Consider the following 17,640-nt stretch of genomic DNA (forward strand, 5'->3'; position numbering starts at 1 on the left):
CACTGCCTGGCTATACACACGATTTCTAGGACTCACTTACCTCGTTTGTAGAGCTTAGAGTTTAATATCTTCCAGCTCGGAGATGCCGTGAGTGTATGAGATTAGTCTTTCCATAGATGGTTGGGAGATTGCTTGCTTCCATCAATTCTAGAATGAAATTAAGTGTGTGTTATTGTAATGTTTCTTCTTTTCTGATAAAGCCTTCAATATATCTAAGTGCCTGTGACAAATGCTTATTTTATGCATTAGATTTGAGAGATTTGTGAATCAATGTTAATGAAATAGAATTTCCACTACCTTTGAAAAATATTTTTTTAAACAGCACACTAAACCCCACTTCAATAAGTTAATAGTAAAAAAGCATATTATTGGCCGTTTATGCATTTTCTAGCCCCTTGTTCATGCTTTGTTTCTCAGTTTGAGATTGACTTTTCATATTAAATAATCTCCAGCTGAAGCTGCAGTTAATGTTATTAATGCTAGTAAAATTTTGCACTTATAAAATGATATTAGGTTTTCATCGCTTCACTTGAATCACTCTGGGAGAGGAATGGCTTCTATTAATGTATCATACAATGGGATATATAGGTGAAGAGTGCTGTGATAGAAACATCAGCAGACTGGGACTTGGGAATAAGAATAGTTCTTATTTACCATGTACAGTCCCTGGTTCTAAAGCATTTTATATTTATTTAATCACTTAGTCCTCGCTACAATTACTAGCCTATTCATTTTAGAGGTGCGGCCCAGGGAAGTTAAGGAATTTGCCCAAGAGCACAAGGTAAGACGCTCCAAAGTCTATACCTTGAACCCCTGTGCTATTGTTCACTCAGGAGATAGAGGTGAGAGTCCTAAAAATCCATGTGACTACTTTTTAGCATTCGATGCAAGCTGTTTGGGCTCTCAGGTGCCTTTGTTTTCAGCTGTAACCCAAGCAGGATAGAATCTGCTTAACCTTGTTCCTGAGAATGGAAGTAAATGTTAGTAGAGGGAAAGAATTTCAGAGAGTGAAGTCGATGATGGGTGCTTCTTTTAAATAGATGGGTGCTTCTATTTAAAATAAATAATCCATTTATTATTATTGTTCCCACTTTTATTTAAAGAAAGTGAAATATTAGTTTGAATCTACTCAGTGGTTAATAAATGTTACACAATTGGATTTGATGTCACATCCCTAACTGTACATTTCAAAAGAACATTAATGAAGAAACAAATCACTTTCTGAAAAAATATATATTCAGTGGAATAGAGGATTAAAAAAAAAGGCAGACTCACGATATAGAGAACAAGTCAGTGGTGACAGTGGGGAGGGGGCGGAGCAGTACAGAGACTGAGGAGCGGGAGGTACAAACTATCGGGTGTAAGACAAGCTCAAGGATGTACTGTACAACATGGGAAATATAGCCAATATTTTGTAGTAACTGTAAATGGAAAGCAACCTAAACCACTACAGTACTGTAAAGTAATTAGCTTCCAATTAAAATAAATTAATTTTTTAAATTGTATGAACTCTTAAAAAAACTTTTAATAAAAGACACAAAAAATCTTCTAAAATATTGAAGAAACAATCTAAAACTACCTGAAAAAAAATGAATTTTAAAATCAAACTTAACCTGAAAAATCAACTATCATCCATCCCCACTCAAAAATCAATTTGTAAATGTAAAGACAGAATAGAAAGAAAAACACAAGAAAATGGCCTGGAAAAAAAATGAAGAAAACAAAATGATGGCTATTATACTTCTCACTTACCTCTGCATATCAACCTTCTTCACCCAAGACTGTTATTTTTCCAGGGTCTCACCTTGGAGATCATGCAGTAATTGGCATGCAGTTCAGCTTATTAGAAACACAAGGATTCAAAAGTTTAAGTTTCGTTTTAACCTTTCCTGGTGCTTAATTTAAAGTAAAGAAAATCAAAATGCAGAAGGCGAAACAATAAAAGCAAAAGGCTTCTGATGGAAGTTTTTTTTTTCCCCTTCTATCTCCATAGTGAAAAGCAAGCAAGTTAGTGAGGATTTGTCATTTAATTTTGAGAGAATGCATCTCTGTGAGCTATGAGGGAAAATGAATTAGTATAGATTCCGAAGAAAGTTACAACAAGCCGCCTCACCAGAATGCATTTTTCCACTTCATTTTGACTTTTTTTCCCCCAAAAAAAGAGAATTCTGAGTAGTTTATATGAGGTCGCATTCATCTATCTCTGAGCAAGTCTTGTTTCCTATGAGGTTATTAAACACTGGGGTAAGGCAAAGAGGTTTGGAGAATTTTTAAATGACATGAATTCTTGACGAGTGGAGAATGTTTGTGTCAAAAGTGTAAGAGAAGTTGGGTTTCCTGGAGTTTATATCCTAAGCCCATATTTGAGGCATATCCACACGACTTCACCCAGTAGTTTGTGAAACATTTTAACATTTTTCTAGCTACACAGTGCAAAAGAAGGTGTTTTGTGATTTTAATTTCAGAAGGAGATGAAAACGCCCTGTGGAGGCTGGCAAGGTATAGAAACACAGACAAATATCACTATAAGACTAAAAACAGTAAAGAACAATCTGTTTCCCACTAGGGTTATCGTTCCACTTATAAGTCTGTAAAGTTTCCAACCTTCTAGTTGTTTTCTATTTTGAGATTCAGTATCCAACATGAAGAGTTGAGGCGAAAGGCATGTTAGCTAGGAGAATGCAGAATTTGGCATCCCTGTTTCTTGCCATATTAGAAGAATCCTAATATACTATGAGACTCTGAGTACTTTGTAATGAAGAAAGAGGTACTAATTAGGTTGACTAAGTCAGATTAAAACTTATAAAGTTGATTGACGATTACAGGTTTGTCTTGGTTTTTAAATTGGTGAGTTACACCTCGTTCACATTTATTTGTTTATTTTGTCAGAGGTGGTGGGGCTTTTACTTTTGGAATTGGGATCCCGCATTCTATAATCTATTGCAGAGAAAGGACTTCTGTGTTTTTAACCATTATATATTAAAACAAAATTGGAGACTATCAATTTCAATAACCCCATGTCATTTCCATGTTTTATTTCCTAAAGATATTGAGTTGCATTGATTAGAGCAATTATCAGCATTATTGCTACTAGGAACAGTAAGTTATAGAATGACCTTTTAAGTGAAACATCTGTGACCTTCTATTAAGCAGCTACCCCCATGGCGCCTGGAGAAGGAAATGGCAATCCACTCCAGTATTCTTGCCCGGGAAACCCCATGGACAGGGGAGGCTGATGGATGATAGTCCATGGGGTCTCAAAGAGCCAGACACAACTGAGCACACGTGCCCCATGGTGATATATCTGAACATGGGGCCGTCTGAGTCCCTCAGTTCAGGTCAGTTCAGTCGTTCAGTCGTGTCTGACTCTTTGCGACCCTGTGGACTGCAGCACGCCAGGCTTCCCTGTCCATCACTAACTACCAGAGCTTGCTCAAACTCATGTCCATTGAGTCAGTGATGCCATCCAACCATCTCATCCTCTGTTGTCCCCTTCTCCTGCTGCTCGCAGTCTTTCCCAGCATCAGGGTCTTTTCCAATGAGTCAGTTCTTTGCATCAGGTGACCACAGTATTGGAATTTCAGCTTCAGCATCAATCCTTCAAGTGAATATTCAGGACTGATTTCCTTTAGGATGGACTGGTTTGATCTCCTTGCAGTCCAAGGGACTCTCAAGAGTCTTCTCCAACACCACAGTTCAAAAGCATCACTTCTTCGGTGCTCAGCTTTATAGTCCAACTCTCACATGCATACATGACTACTGGAAAAACCATAGCTTTGACTAGATGGACCTTTGTTGGCAAAGTAATGTCTCTGCTTTTTAATGTGCTGTTGAAATTGGTCATAGCTTTTCTGAGTCCCTCTGGTACCAAAATGTGTGTTCTGATACATCAGTCTGTAATGCTGTGTAATAGAACTAACTATTTCTTTATACCTCACTACATTTTCATTGTAAAGAAAGAAATGATCACTAGATAAGTTACTATGGTTTGCAATTGCTTTTACAGAAACAAAACACAATTTTTAAATAAATACAGCTATAACTTTAATTCCAAGTGGTACTTTTTAAAAACATTTAACACTATTGTGGCTCAGATGGTAAAGAATCCACCTGCAATGCGGGAGAGCTGAGTTCGATCCCTGGGTTGGGAAGATCCCCTGGAGAAGGGAAAGGCTACCCACTGCAGTATTCTGGCCTGGAGAATTCCATGGACTATATAGTCCACGGGGTCACAGAGAGTTGGACACAACTGAGCGACTTTCCCAAACACAGACATTTCGATATAAAGCCCTCTTTCTCCTCCCGCCCCACCCAGCCTTCAAGGTGCTGACCCTGCTTCTCTTACCAACCGGTCAGCTTTCTTCCAGAACACCTTTTTCAACACTTCTTTCACCTACTGAGTCCTTGAGGTGGGAGGAAACTGATCCAGTAGCCGGCCATCCGCAGGTTCTCTGGAGAGTCGTTTATTTGTTCTTGAGGATCTGTGAAGGCATGCCTCGTTGCGAATTAAGCCTTTTTAGAGCCGGAGTAGAAGCTGACAGAACCCCATCAGCCTTGTCAGGAGAAGTTCCCTGACCTCATTATTGCTAATGGATCGTGGTAATTCAGCCTGTTGTGAAATCTCATGTTCAATTATGCAGGATAATGAGTGACTCAGAACTTAATGTGTCTCAACTCTTGTCCTCATTATCGGGTTTGTTCAGCTTCCTTCAGAAGCCAAAGGTTTTAAATAGAGTGGTTCACTTTTCTATCCAAACTTAAAGTTATCACCAGTGTTCAGGCTGTCCTGAGTTGAAATATCTGATTTGATTTTAAAATATGAGGGGATTTGCCATATAACTTCATGTTTCACTCACCTTTTTGTAGGAAAGTTAGGACAGGTTTATTCATTTTTAAGTGTTAATTCTAGAATTCTGAAAGCATGCAAATGGCATTTGTCTTTGGATTCACAAAAACTCTAGATATTCAGCATCTGAATTATTTAAACTCCCACAACACATGCACTTTTGCTTTTCAAGCATGAGTTATAATTTAATTAAAAACTTCTGGTGCATTGCTAGCATTTTAAATATTAATATGTTCCATGGATCACTTTCGATTATCTACCGTCTTGAAATTCTTGAAGATGTCAGATTTTTAAGATTCCCAACGTTGCACTTGGAGTTGTCTGTTGAGGCAAAGGGGACTGTGATAATTACACACATCCATTAGGATCAGCAGAGGAGATAAACTTTGGGGAGGCTTAATGGGCATGTCTCCCTGACAGCCAGCAGAGAGCATTTGGCATGATTTAGGATGGATTTGAATGCAGTTGAAAATACACTCTCATTATGGACGCTAGTGGAAGCTGCAGTACAAATGTTAAATTCCCCAGGAGAAGAATGGGGTGGCGGGGAAGCTCTGAAATCCACCGTGGCCCTCATCCAAGTTATTCTCTTTCCGTTCTGTCTTTCGCTGTCAGAATCACTTTGCGATGCCCAGCCCGACTCCCCCTGAAAAGAGGCAACCTGTTGGTCTCTATGTTTCAGATTGTCCGAAGATACATCAAGGACTGGCTCGAAAGAAAGCAGCCTCCTTTTGGTGCCGTCAGCAGCAGCGTGCTCCTCATGATCATCTACACAACCTTCTGTGACACATTCTCGAACCCAAGTATCGACCTGGATAAATTCGGTCTCCTTCTGGTACTGTTCATAAGTAAGTCGGAGGGCGGGCTGTCCTGGCTCCCTCCTCAGCCTCCCCACTAGCAAAGCATAACTATTTGTGATCCCTAAATTCATTGCCAAGGTTCATTTGATTAGAAAAGAATATTTCGTTTCATATTATATGTAGTGACTGTGGGTATCTGTTCTTTAAAAAGACATCAGCATCCACGTATGACTTAATCTCCTTTGTTTATTTATGTCTGATTTATAATAGTTGATGAAAGAAGCTGTAACAGCTATCAAATTCAAATGTTAAAGTGACCCCTTTCTTGCCTATTTTAAAAATTTTAACTTGAAGTTTATTTTACCCTTTATTGTGAGTTAAAAGTGGGATTTATAATATATGGTACTGTTGTTTTCTGAGTATAGTAATTGGCTGCACTGGTTAAAATGTGACTATTTAAGTCATTTTTTTCTATTATTAATAAAATAAACCCAAAGTAATATCATTTCATATTTAGAATCAGCAGACTATACCATGCAAAAAACTGCTAGGCTCAAAAACTAAGCTTTTGCTCCATACCCTGTAATACCAAAGACAACTTTTGGTAATTGTAATATCAAAGAGTCTTTTGTTACTAAAATCAACATGAGTTATTCTAAAATATATGTTACATGCTACCACATTTGTGATTTGCTATTTGCTAATTTTCATCGGATAAACCAGCTTTTGCTAAACTGAACAAATTAAATAACCAAATTTTAAATCAAAGAAGGTCTTAGACCTACCCTGAGTAGCACATATCATAGCTTATCTCTGGGAGTATCTTTCATAAGAACAGATCAAGTCCTGCTAGTGTAAATGATTCTGCCAGTTTAGCAATGTGTGTGTGTTTGGCTTATTCATTTGTTTTCGTACTTGAGTTCCCATAACTTTCAGATAAAACTAAGCATACCAATAAGTAGGCTGCAGATATTGTTTTTACAGTGCTAATTTCGATTTAATCTTTTTTTTTTCAGTATGTTCTATTCAACTGAGTTTTATGCTTTTAACCTTCATCTTTTCCACAAGGTAAGTGATTAGGTGTGTGTGTGTGTGTGTGTGTGTGTGTGTGCGCGCGCGCGCGCGCAGGCGCATGCACTCAGTCATGTATGACTCTTTGCGACCCTATGCACTATAGCCTGCCAGAGTCCTCTGTTCATGGAATTTCCCAGGCAACAATCCTAGAGTGGGTTGCCATTTCCTCCTCCAGTCAATCTTCCCCACCCAGGGATCAAACCCGATTCTCTTGCGTCTCTTGCGTCTCCTGCACTGGCAAGTGGATTCTTTACCACGAGCGCCACTTCCTGAGAATCATGCTCTGTACCTGACTTCTAGGCCCCTACACCCTTCCCTAGTCTTCTGTCTCCTGGCTGTTCCATCTTGCTCTCGCTGCCATCACGTTGTCGGCGTTACCAAGCGACCTGGGCTGGGCCCTCGTCTCTTCACTCCCACTGTGTGCTTAGGCAGCCTTCTCTGTCTCACTGGCTGCAGCTCTCAGCTTCCTGCTGATGGACGCTGGACCTTCCACTGCAGTGTTTTCCCGGAGCTCCTGCTCTGGTTCCCACTTCGCTTCTGGATATCTTCACCTGACTGTCTTAACAAGACCTCAGACTCAACACCTTCAAAATGGAATTAGTCTTTTGCCCTAATACTTTGTCTCTCTCTCTCTTTTTTTAATGAGAATGGTACTAGTATATATTGAGTTCTTTATATGTACCAGTTTTTCCAAGCTCTTTGAATGTATTAACATATTTCAGTCTGACAACAACCATATAACTAAGTGAAATCATTCTTTCCGCTTTGCAGATGAGGGTAAACCTGCTTATCTAAAAATCACACAACTCTTACATGGTAAAGCTGGGATTTGAACCCAGGGAGTTGATTTACTGGAGCATGTATTCCTTTCTCTTTTTTGGAGTATAACTGCTTTACAATACAACTAAGTGAATCAACTCTAAGTGTATATATATACATATATATATATATATATATATATATATATATATCCCCTGCCTGTTGGACTGTCCCCTCACCCCATCCCACCCTGCTAGGTCATCACAGAGCGCGGGGCTGAGTGCCCTGTGCTATATAGCAGCTTCCCAGTAGCTAGCTATTTTACGTGTGAAAGTGAAACTGAAAGTCGTGTCCAACTCTGCGACCCCATGGACTATAGCCTGCCAGACTCCTCTGTCTGTGGAATTTTCCAGGCAAGAATAACTGGAGTGGGTAGCCATTCCCTTCTCCAGGGGATCTTCCCAACCCAGGAATCGAACCCAGGTCTCCCGCATTGCAGGCGGATTCTTTACCAGCTGAGCCACCAGGGTAAATTTTACATATGGTGGCGTATATATGCCAGTGCTAAACTCTGCCAGTTCGTCCTAACTTCCCCCTCCCACCCTGTGCCCACGTGTCCATTCTCTGTCTGCATCTCTATTCCCAAAACTAGGCTCTTCCCTACCATTTTTCTAGACTCCACATATATGTATTGATATATGATATGTGTTTTTCTCTTCCTGACTTGCTTCACTCAGTATGAATGAAGCTGTCATCCACAGAGTTGCTCAGACTGGACTCCTTCACAGAATTCTTTTTTTAATGTCTTGATCCTGCCTTGGTCATATTTCTTGTGCTTCCAAAGCTGCTTCCCTAATTCAGGCTCTCATTGCCTTTCTCCCCAGACTATTGCCATGGATGACTTTCTGATATCCTTCCTTTGCAGACTGGATATTTCTTGTGTATTTCATTTTGTTTCCAGTGGCTTGGAGTTCTGATAATAGCTGTCTTGTTCAGAGATCTTCAGTGGTTACCCAGTGCCTGCAGAATGAGGTTCGTTTGAGGGGCTGAGTGAACCGCTACTAGAGTTCACACTGTCTAAGCTCTAGGTTGAGGTAAAATCTTTGCTGTTCCCTAGAAGGCAATGGCACCCCACTCCAGTACTCTTGCCTGGAAAATCCCATGGATGGAGGAGCCTGGTGGGCTGCAGTCCATGGGGTCACTAGGAGTCAGGCACGACTGAGTGACTTCACTTTCACTTTTCACTTTCATGCATTGGAGAAGGAAATGGCAACCCACTCCAGTGTTCTTGCCTGGAGAATCCCAGGGATGGGGGAGCCTGGTGGGCTGCCGTCTATGGGGTCGCACAAAGTCGGACACGACTGAAGCGACTTAGCAGCAGCAGCGGCAGCAGAGGAATCTCAAACATTCTCATTTCTGTCCCTTGCTTAGGCTGGCCCCATGTCACAATTGGTCTCTGTGTCCTATTTCATCTTTCTTATTCGTAAAGGCTCACCTCTAATGAAACGTCTTCCACCAGTATTATACGTTCAACAGATATGAGAAAGTTACCATAGTGAATACTACACGTGATGATTTTGATCCCGTAGGACTTTACGGACTAGGTATATAGGTACTGATAGCTGAGTGTTCTGTTAGTGCTGCCATAACACAACCCATAGACAATTAAAGAAGAAGGCACTTTCAAAGAGAGTGGGAAAGCAAGACTCCATGGAAGCGATGGGATTTGACATGAGTCACAGAGAATAGCTAACTGTTCAGCAAATGCAGGCACAATGGGGAATTTTGGGGAGAAGAAATAGTGATGCACAGGAAGACACACACACGACCTGGCTGAACAATAGGAGTCAAAGAAAACGGAAAATAATGCTAGTGACTGGGAAGGAAAGCTTGGGCCAGATTGCCAGGCCCTGGAATGCCAGTTTCTGGCAGTGAGTTGCCGCAAGGGGAGGAGCCTGGCTTGTTTAGGAAGCCTGGAGTGGTGTCCGGGCGTGGATGGTTCAGGCTTCACATTAGGCGCTTGGCTCTTAGAGTACTTGGTGCGGCTCGAGGCCAGTTGTAAACAGTCAATAAAAATGTATTGATTGGTGTAATTGGAAACATTTTTCCAAGCCTGTGCTTGTGATTTATGAAGTAAGAATAAAGCCCAGAGCCATTAAGTTACAGAGAAAATGTGACTTAATTGGGTAAGTCTGGGAGTAGAACCTATTTTAAAGTTCCTTTTGTCAATGGCTCATTATGTCATCTTCAAAAAGATGTTTGCCTTTTGCTGGTTGTTTGCTTGCTGGTCCTTGTGGCAAAAGTAATCATCAGACTCACTCATCCATCCCGTGAGGATAAGTGGAATACAGATACCCCGTCAGTGACTGAAAAACGCCTTGAAGGACCTCAGAACAGCCGCTATTGGGATTATTGCTGGGGGTGGGAGGGCATATCCCAACCAGTCAAATTAGAAGCGAGGATATTCCTCATGAAAGAGGCCGGACTTTGTAAAAGCCTTGTGGTTTTGAGGCCCTTCTGTTCTGCCTTCACTGAGGTTCTGTTGTGTTTTGAACTTGCTTGACCCCCTGCCAGAAGTATATGCTCTTTGGTGGACAGCAGAATGTGGAGCAGCTATAACTCTGCTCCCCGGTACTGGCTGTAGAGCCCCGAAACGCGCCATTAAAATCTGGACATGTTTCGATTAGGTAAAATTTATGATCTTCACGTTCTGTTTTCACGTTGGAAGACCCCATAGCACCTGAGGATTTTACCAGAGAAAAGAAAAATACCAACATTTATAGAAGCCTGCTCTGTGTCCGGTACCATGCTAGTTTTTGCATATGTTATTTTGTGTAAGCCTGACAGCAGAAGACCAGGACACTGTGCATGTGGGTGCTATTCTGCAGATGATGACCCACGCTTAGAGTAGTTTAGAAACTTGCCTGAAATCAGATTCTGGTAGTTTACTGACTTACCCCAAATCAGATGGCAGGTGCTGCACTTAGAATTGCGTGTCATCTCCATTTGACATTTCCAAAAGCATTTGCCCTTGCCGTTTCCACCACACTAAGCTACTTCAGTTACTTTTAAAATTCCCAATATTTGTTTTGATTGGGGAATTTGTAGTGAGTATGTGACTGGATTCTTCAAGTTCACACACACACACAAATTAGTCAACAACACCCAGAGTTAGAACAAGAACCCATTGGTTTATACGGCATTGAGTTCTTTTCTTTTCCTACTTTTTGTTCCTTCCTTCTTAAAATTAATAAAATTGGCCTGTAGCAGGTTTTTTCTTTTCTTTAACTTACCAGTCCAATGAAACTAAATCAGAGACAGAAATCTCAGCAGAGAAATCAGTCTGTCTTTTTTTGTACAGCATGCCACTGACCTCTGATGGTGGAAGTTTAGCATAAACCAGGAGAGACCCAGCCAAGAAAATTCAACTTCCCTTCAACACTCTGCTTACCTGGTTAATATTTCTTAGGTTTACAAACCTGAACTGTTACCTCTGTAGTGTGCGGCATGGGAACCTCTTCTATTAATACTCTGAGTATTTAAAGTACATTTGAGAGTACGTTCTGTATCCTGAATTATCAGTTCACAGAATAGCATCAGGGTTAAAAATTCCAACTCTGGAGTCAGATGGATTTGAGTTTTCATTGTTTAATAACTTTTGTCAGTGTCCTCATTTATAAAGTGAAGACAGTACTAATACCTATCTCATAGGGTCATTTGGAAAATTAAATAATATGTACATAAAGCCCTCAGCATAATACCTAGTATATAGCAAGTGCTCTGGAAATGTTAACTACTGTAAAATATTTGTTATATCGCAGTAGTTTATATTATTTCAAAAACTTATTATGGAAGAGAGAGAATCAGCGTTTCTAGTTTTGTAATACATTCTTTTTGACACTTCTCTGTCGCGGTTGCTAGGAATGGGGAGTTCATTCATCAAACCAAGAGTCCTTTGTCCACAGTGACCTAAGCTTTCTGTGACTTTCGGAAGCTTCAAAGTTAGAAGAAAAATGCTAAAAAGCTTAGGAAAAAAAGCAGTAATGGGGAACCTTTTCAAAATAAGACAGTTTGGTAGGTTGACAACTGGAGTAATAGAAACAGAGAATGTCTCTGTTTCTTCTCTGTGACAGAAGAAACCATAAAGAAAGGAAAGGGAACAAATATTTAAATATTTGTAGGACACGACTGAGCAACTGAAATGAACTGAACTGAACTGAACTGGGTGGTTGGTCCTTATCAGTACATTTGCTATGAGATGTCTCATTCAGCCTCTGACCATGGCCCAGGGAGGGAAGGGGGGCTGGCCTGAAGAGTAGGAGAAGGGGAGAGGCAGGCAGGGAGGAAGGGAAGACGAGCCTTTTTTTTTTTTTTCAGTTTTTGTGGGTTTTTTTAAAATTTATATATTTTAATTGGAGGCTAATTACTTTGCAGTACTGTAGTGGTTTTTGCCATACATTGACATGAATCAGCCATGGGTGTACATGTGTCCCGCATCCTGAACCCCCCTCCCACCTCCCTCCCCATCCCATCTCTCTGGGTCATCCAGTGCACCGGCCCTGAGCGCCCTGCCTCATGCATTGAACCTGGACTGGCGATCCATTTCACATTAATGGGAAGTCTCCTTACTATTCAGAGATGGGGCAACTAAGCCAGAGTTCTGCTTAACTTGTTTAGTGCCACAGAGCTGGGAACAGACGAGGTCTCCTAAAACCAGTGAAGACAAAACACTGGTACCGAGGTTAACAAAGGAAAGTTTTCGCACGGAACTTTCCCCCTGTAAAAACAGTGGGCTTAGACGGGACTATCTCAGAGGACCTTCTCTGCTCCACATTCTGTAATTCTGCTAGTAAAACCTTCTGACATGTTTTCCTTTGTGGGTACTGCAAAGGCAGGCAAAATAAATATTATGTGGAAAACACTGATTGAAAGCTTTGTGAGAGAATAAAAAGACCAGTTGGGAGGCAAAGGAAATAAACATCTCGAGGGAAGCCAAAGTAATCAAAAGAATTATAAGAATGAGATAAAAAGAAAATCAATATTAAAAAGAGATAAGGTAGAATTGAAAATAAATAGTAATGCAGTTCCTTTCAAGAATGTGAGCAGGCACAATAGAGATGATACTCACTGAAAATAATTACAGTCGTCACTACTTAGTATAATGTACAGGACACCGTTTTTTTGTGTTATCTTGACTTTCTGCCATTTAACCCCAGAGTGTAGGTGAAGGAGGCTTACTTAACTGCTGTCATCCACTAAATGGTGTGGTGGTTTTGGTTTTTTATAATATTCTTCTCAGAAAGCAAACTTGTCTTCACAGTTTGGGACAGCCTCCTTATCTATGTGACTTGCTGCAACTAACTCTGCTTTAAGATCCCTTTTTGGAAAAAGCAAAGACAAAAATACTGTTACTGTATAAGGCTGTTCTGTGAAGAAAGAAATACTGGATGCAAAATGCTTAAAGTGCTCAATAAATACTGCAAATCAACTGTTGTTCAAGTAAATATGTATATGTATGATAGAATTTTTTGGTAAGTTTGCTGCTGTGGTTACTCACCATCCTCCCCCTCCCCACCCCCCATCTCGGATAGACCATTAAGTGAGTTCCTGCTTTACTGGCTTCCCAAGATCTGTGATATAGAACAATCTGTTACTGTAGAGAGAGGGTATGTTGTTGTTGTTCTAAGTCACTAAGTCATGTCCAACTCTGCGACCCCACAGACTGCAGCACACCAGGCCTCCCCGTCCTCCACTATCTCCTGGAGTTTGCTCAAGTTCATGTCCATTGAGTCGGTGATGCTATCTAACCATCTCATCCTCTACCTCCCTCTTCTCTTTGCCTTCCGTCTTTCCCAGCATCGGGGTCTTTTCACATCAGGGGGCTGAAGTCTGGCAGCTTCAACTTTAGCATCCCAGTCCTTCCAATGAATATTCAGGGTTGATTATAATCAGAGATAGAGTATGTCAGCCCTGTTTAGGTGGAATATTGTTTTAACCTCAAACATTCCATTTTTATATCCTGACTCTCCCTCCCCACTGAAGGGCTTTATGTCAGTAGAAACCTAGGGCAGTGTTCAACCCACAGCAGGGCCAGACACCACCTCGCGTGGGCTTACCTTGGGTCTCCCTACCTAAATGCAGAGGACAAGTAAGCATATCTTAGAGACATGCTCCTTGGCCACATTGGCAACTCTGCTCCAGCATGGCAGACAGCAGAGCCAACACCAGATTAAGTCAGAGCTTTCTTGGCCAGAGAGATTTAGACACATCAGAAATATACTATAATCTGGAAAAGAACAAATATTAAGCAGAATAGCATTCACCAAAGAACTATATTGCCTGACTCTCTTGGAAGAAAACCAAATCACATAAATCCAGAAACAGTGAGAATGGGTAACAAACAAGGTCAGCCAAATGCCTCGAAGGTCTTCATAGTGTTACTATCACCGGAGCGTGGCTGGGGGACAGCCCCAGGCCAGGCCAGCTGGGCACGTCCTGCCCACGTGTTCCACCATCACAGCTGGGCATTCATCCCTGGAGACATTTCTCGTTCATTGGGAATTGACCAAGTCATGTTCCTCAATCTGCTTATCTCAAGCTTTTCTTATTTCTCAGGTCAGGTCATAGGGTCACCTCTCTGAGGACGAATGAAGCGCCTTACACTTTACAAAGAGAGGAAAATCCCTGACACGAATTACCTCCACTTTCTTGTTCTTTACCGGAAAAATTTCTTGTGTTTTTCACTCACCTTGCCTCGTTCTTCCAGCTCACAGACTCTCAGACCAGAGGACATTTTCAGGCTAATCTCAGCCTCCTCCTCTCAGGCTCCTTTGAGGACGTGGTTTCATCCATTATTTCTGTATAATCACGCTCATCTCCATGGACCTTTTCTTCTCTTCATCAGATTTCTTGAATGCACACCACCTCTCACTACTATGAATTCAGTAAACTTAAACCCTAACCCTCTGCCTCTCACTCTCTCTCTCTCTTTCTCTTTCTCCTTCCCACCTTTTCTCTCACCTGAGACACACCAAAAATTTGGTTTGGAAAGATGTTATTAAAAAAAACAAAAAGTTGCAAGTAAGACTGGTTAGGAAGCATGAACTTACATTCCTTTTCAAAGGAGAGGAGACTAAAAGGCAATTTAAATATTCTTTTTTTTTTCATTGGCATATACTTGCTTTAGGATGTTGTGTTAGTTTTTGCTCTTCTTCAACGTGAATCAGGAGAAGGCAATGGCATCCCACTCCAGTACTCTTGCCTGGAAAATCCTATGGACAGAGGAGCCTGGTAGTCTGCAGTCCATGGGGTCGCGAAGAGTCAGACATGACTGAGCGACTTCACTTTCACTTTTCACTTTCCTGCATTGGAGAAGGAAATGGCAACCCACTCCAGTGTTCTTACCTGGAGAATCCCAGGGGCGGGGGAGCCTGGTGGGCTGCCGTCTCTGGGGTCGCACAGAGTCAGACACGACTGAAACGACTTAGCAGCAGCAGCAGCAACATGAACCAGCCAGAAGTACACATGTATCCCCTCTGTCTTGAGCCTCCCTCCATGCCCTCCCATCCAAGCCCTCTAGGTTGTCCCAGAGCACCGAACTGAGCCCCTTGTGCCACATAGCAGCTTCCCACTAGCTATCTGCTTTATACGTGGTAGTGTGCATATGTGAATCCTGTTCCCCCCGTTCGTCCCACCCTCCCCAGCCCTGTGTCCACACATTCATGCTCTGTGTCTGCGTCTGTATTCCTGCCCTGGAAATAGGTTCACCTGTACTGGTTTTCTAGATTCCACACATATGCATTCATGTACGATGTTTGTTTTTCTGACTGACTTCACTCTGTATGACTATCTCTAGGTCCATCCACATCTCTACAAATGACCCAGTTTCATTCCTTTTTATGACTGAGTAATATTCCACTGTATATAGGAACCATGATGCAGAGAGGCGGAGGTGGTAGAAGAGAGGGTCCTTTTCCCTCCAGTAAGAATGTAACGAAGAAATGGGATGAGAGATCTATCGAGGGAAGTTTTTTCTCCCAGTGAAAATTATATATAAGGTTCATTTTGGGGCTTCCCTAGGGTCTCAGTGGTAAAGAATCTGCCTGCCAATGCAGGAGACAGGCAGGAAGATCCCACATACCTCGTGTGGGAAGATTGCCACGTACCTCGGAGCAATTAAGCTCTCGCGCCACAACTGTTGAGCCTGTGCGCTAGAGCCAGAGGGCCACAACTACTGAACTCACAGGCTGCAGCCACTGAAGCCCAAACTCCTAGAACCCATGCTCCACAACAAGGGAAGCCACCACAATGAGAAGTCTATGCACCTCAACCAGAGGGCAGCCCCAGCTTGCCATAACGAGAGAAAGCCTTCACAGAAACAAAGACCCAGCCAAAAACAAATAAATAAAATTTAAGAATTAAAGATTTTAAAATTTAAAAAATAAAAAACAAACAAAAAAAAAAAAGAAAAAAAAAAGAAAAGGATAAGGTTACTAGGGGAAATGGTGGAGTCACTTTCTTTTGAGATCATTGACAATTGGGTAGATTGTTGTATTTGCAACTGTACAAAGTCAGCCTTTAAAACATTGTTTCCTTTGGTCACTCTCTTGTCTGAGTTCAGGGCGGAGAATGAATACACTCACATAGACTATGTCTTCAAACACTGATTCTGAAGGAAGGAGTAGTTTCTAACATATCAAAGATGCAATAATAATAATTGCATTTCTAACTTTTTTGGTCCTTGGTTCTCTAAATCTTTGTGATCTAAAATAGGAAATTTCGATATGATATTCACTAGTACTGATCCCCATAACATTTAATGGATTTTCTAAGTTCAATATTATTTCTTTATTGAGTTCTAGTGTTTGAATATCCCACTCCCAACACAGGCACAAATGATTGTGAAGGTTTGATGATCTATTAGAGGAAGAATGGATACATGTATATGTATGGCTGAGTCCCTTCACTGTTTAACTGAAACTATCACAACATTGTTAATTGGCTATACTCCAATACAAAATAAAAAGTTCAAAAGAAAATAGTGATTACATGACAAAAATTTTAGCTCTAACATTTAATGGGATTTTGACTAAGCAAGATTTTTTTTATCTTTAGCATAGTGAAGTGAAGTGAAAAGTCAGGGGCTTCCCAGGTGGCTCAGTGGTAAAGAATCCACCTGCCAATGGAGAAGATGCAGGTTCAATCCCTGGGTCGGGAAGATGCCCTGGAGAAGGAAATGGCAACCCACTCCAGTATTCTTGCCTGAAAGTCAGTCGGTCACGTCCGACTCTTTGTGACCCCATGGGCTGTAGCTCGCCAGGCTCCTCTGTGTGGAATTCTTCAGGCAAGAACACTGGAGCAGGTTCCATTCCCTTCTCCAGGGGATCCTCCCAACCCAGGGATCAAGCCCAGGTCTCCTGTATTGCAGGCAGATTCTTGCAGGCAGAGCCACCAGGGAAGCCTTTTAACATATTATTTAGCAGTTAAGCATAGACACAGGAGCTGGACTTGGTTTAAACCCTGACTCTGTCACTCACTCCCTAGCTCTGAGGTCCTGAGTAGGTTACATAATTTCTGTGTGCCTTGGTTTTCTCATCTGTCAATAGGGATATCATACTGGCTACCTGATAGGTCTTTTGTCTTTACATGCAAAGGCCTTAAAGGAATACTTGGCACATGGTAATTGCTAACAATTGGTAATTTGTTATTTTTACTGAAACATATGATATTAAATCCTTGTTCACACCATGTAGTTCTCAAAGGTGTGCTGCCTAAAGGATGTGTTGCTCCTTGAGGGAAGCCTTTTTGGAGACACATTAACTCTTTCAAGCCACTGCATTAAAATCAAGCAACAGCCTAGTGAGGGCACTAATGGAGTTTCTTGCTGCAGGATTTTTATAAAGTCCTGTGCCACAGATTGATGACGCATATGCTCTTAGAGACCTCCCCCCCGCCACCCCCGCCACCACATTTTTAAGACTGTCTCTTCTTCATGCTTAAACTAGAAATTACTCTCTAAAAAGAAATTTGGACATTTCTGTGCGTTTGGGTATAGAATTACTGCTGTCTCCAGGATTGATCAAAAGGATGTTTGCATGAAGATAGGTACTACATTTGATTGAGGATGTGTTAAATAGGCTTTTTTATAACAATATTTATAAA

At 41.3% G+C, this 17,640-nt stretch overlaps 1 protein-coding gene across 5 annotated transcripts in view; it reads left to right on the forward strand.

Annotated features, from left to right (window-relative positions):
- The window catches only part of SLC10A7 (solute carrier family 10 member 7), a 311,030-nt gene that overhangs the window by 254,966 nt on the left and 38,424 nt on the right, over window positions 1-17,640 (forward strand). For all 5 annotated transcript variants that reach the window (XM_069556753.1, XM_069556752.1, XM_069556755.1 and 2 more), the window contains 2 exons: window positions 5,529-5,694; window positions 6,663-6,714. In XM_069556753.1, coding sequence (XP_069412854.1) covers window positions 5,529-5,694; window positions 6,663-6,714 — 218 coding nt within the window. The remainder of the gene's footprint in view (window positions 1-5,528; window positions 5,695-6,662; window positions 6,715-17,640) is intronic.

The sequence above is a fragment of the Ovis canadensis genome, chromosome 17 (genome assembly GCF_042477335.2).
Source record: "Ovis canadensis isolate MfBH-ARS-UI-01 breed Bighorn chromosome 17, ARS-UI_OviCan_v2, whole genome shotgun sequence".
Classification (NCBI taxonomy): Eukaryota; Metazoa; Chordata; class Mammalia; order Artiodactyla; family Bovidae; genus Ovis; species Ovis canadensis.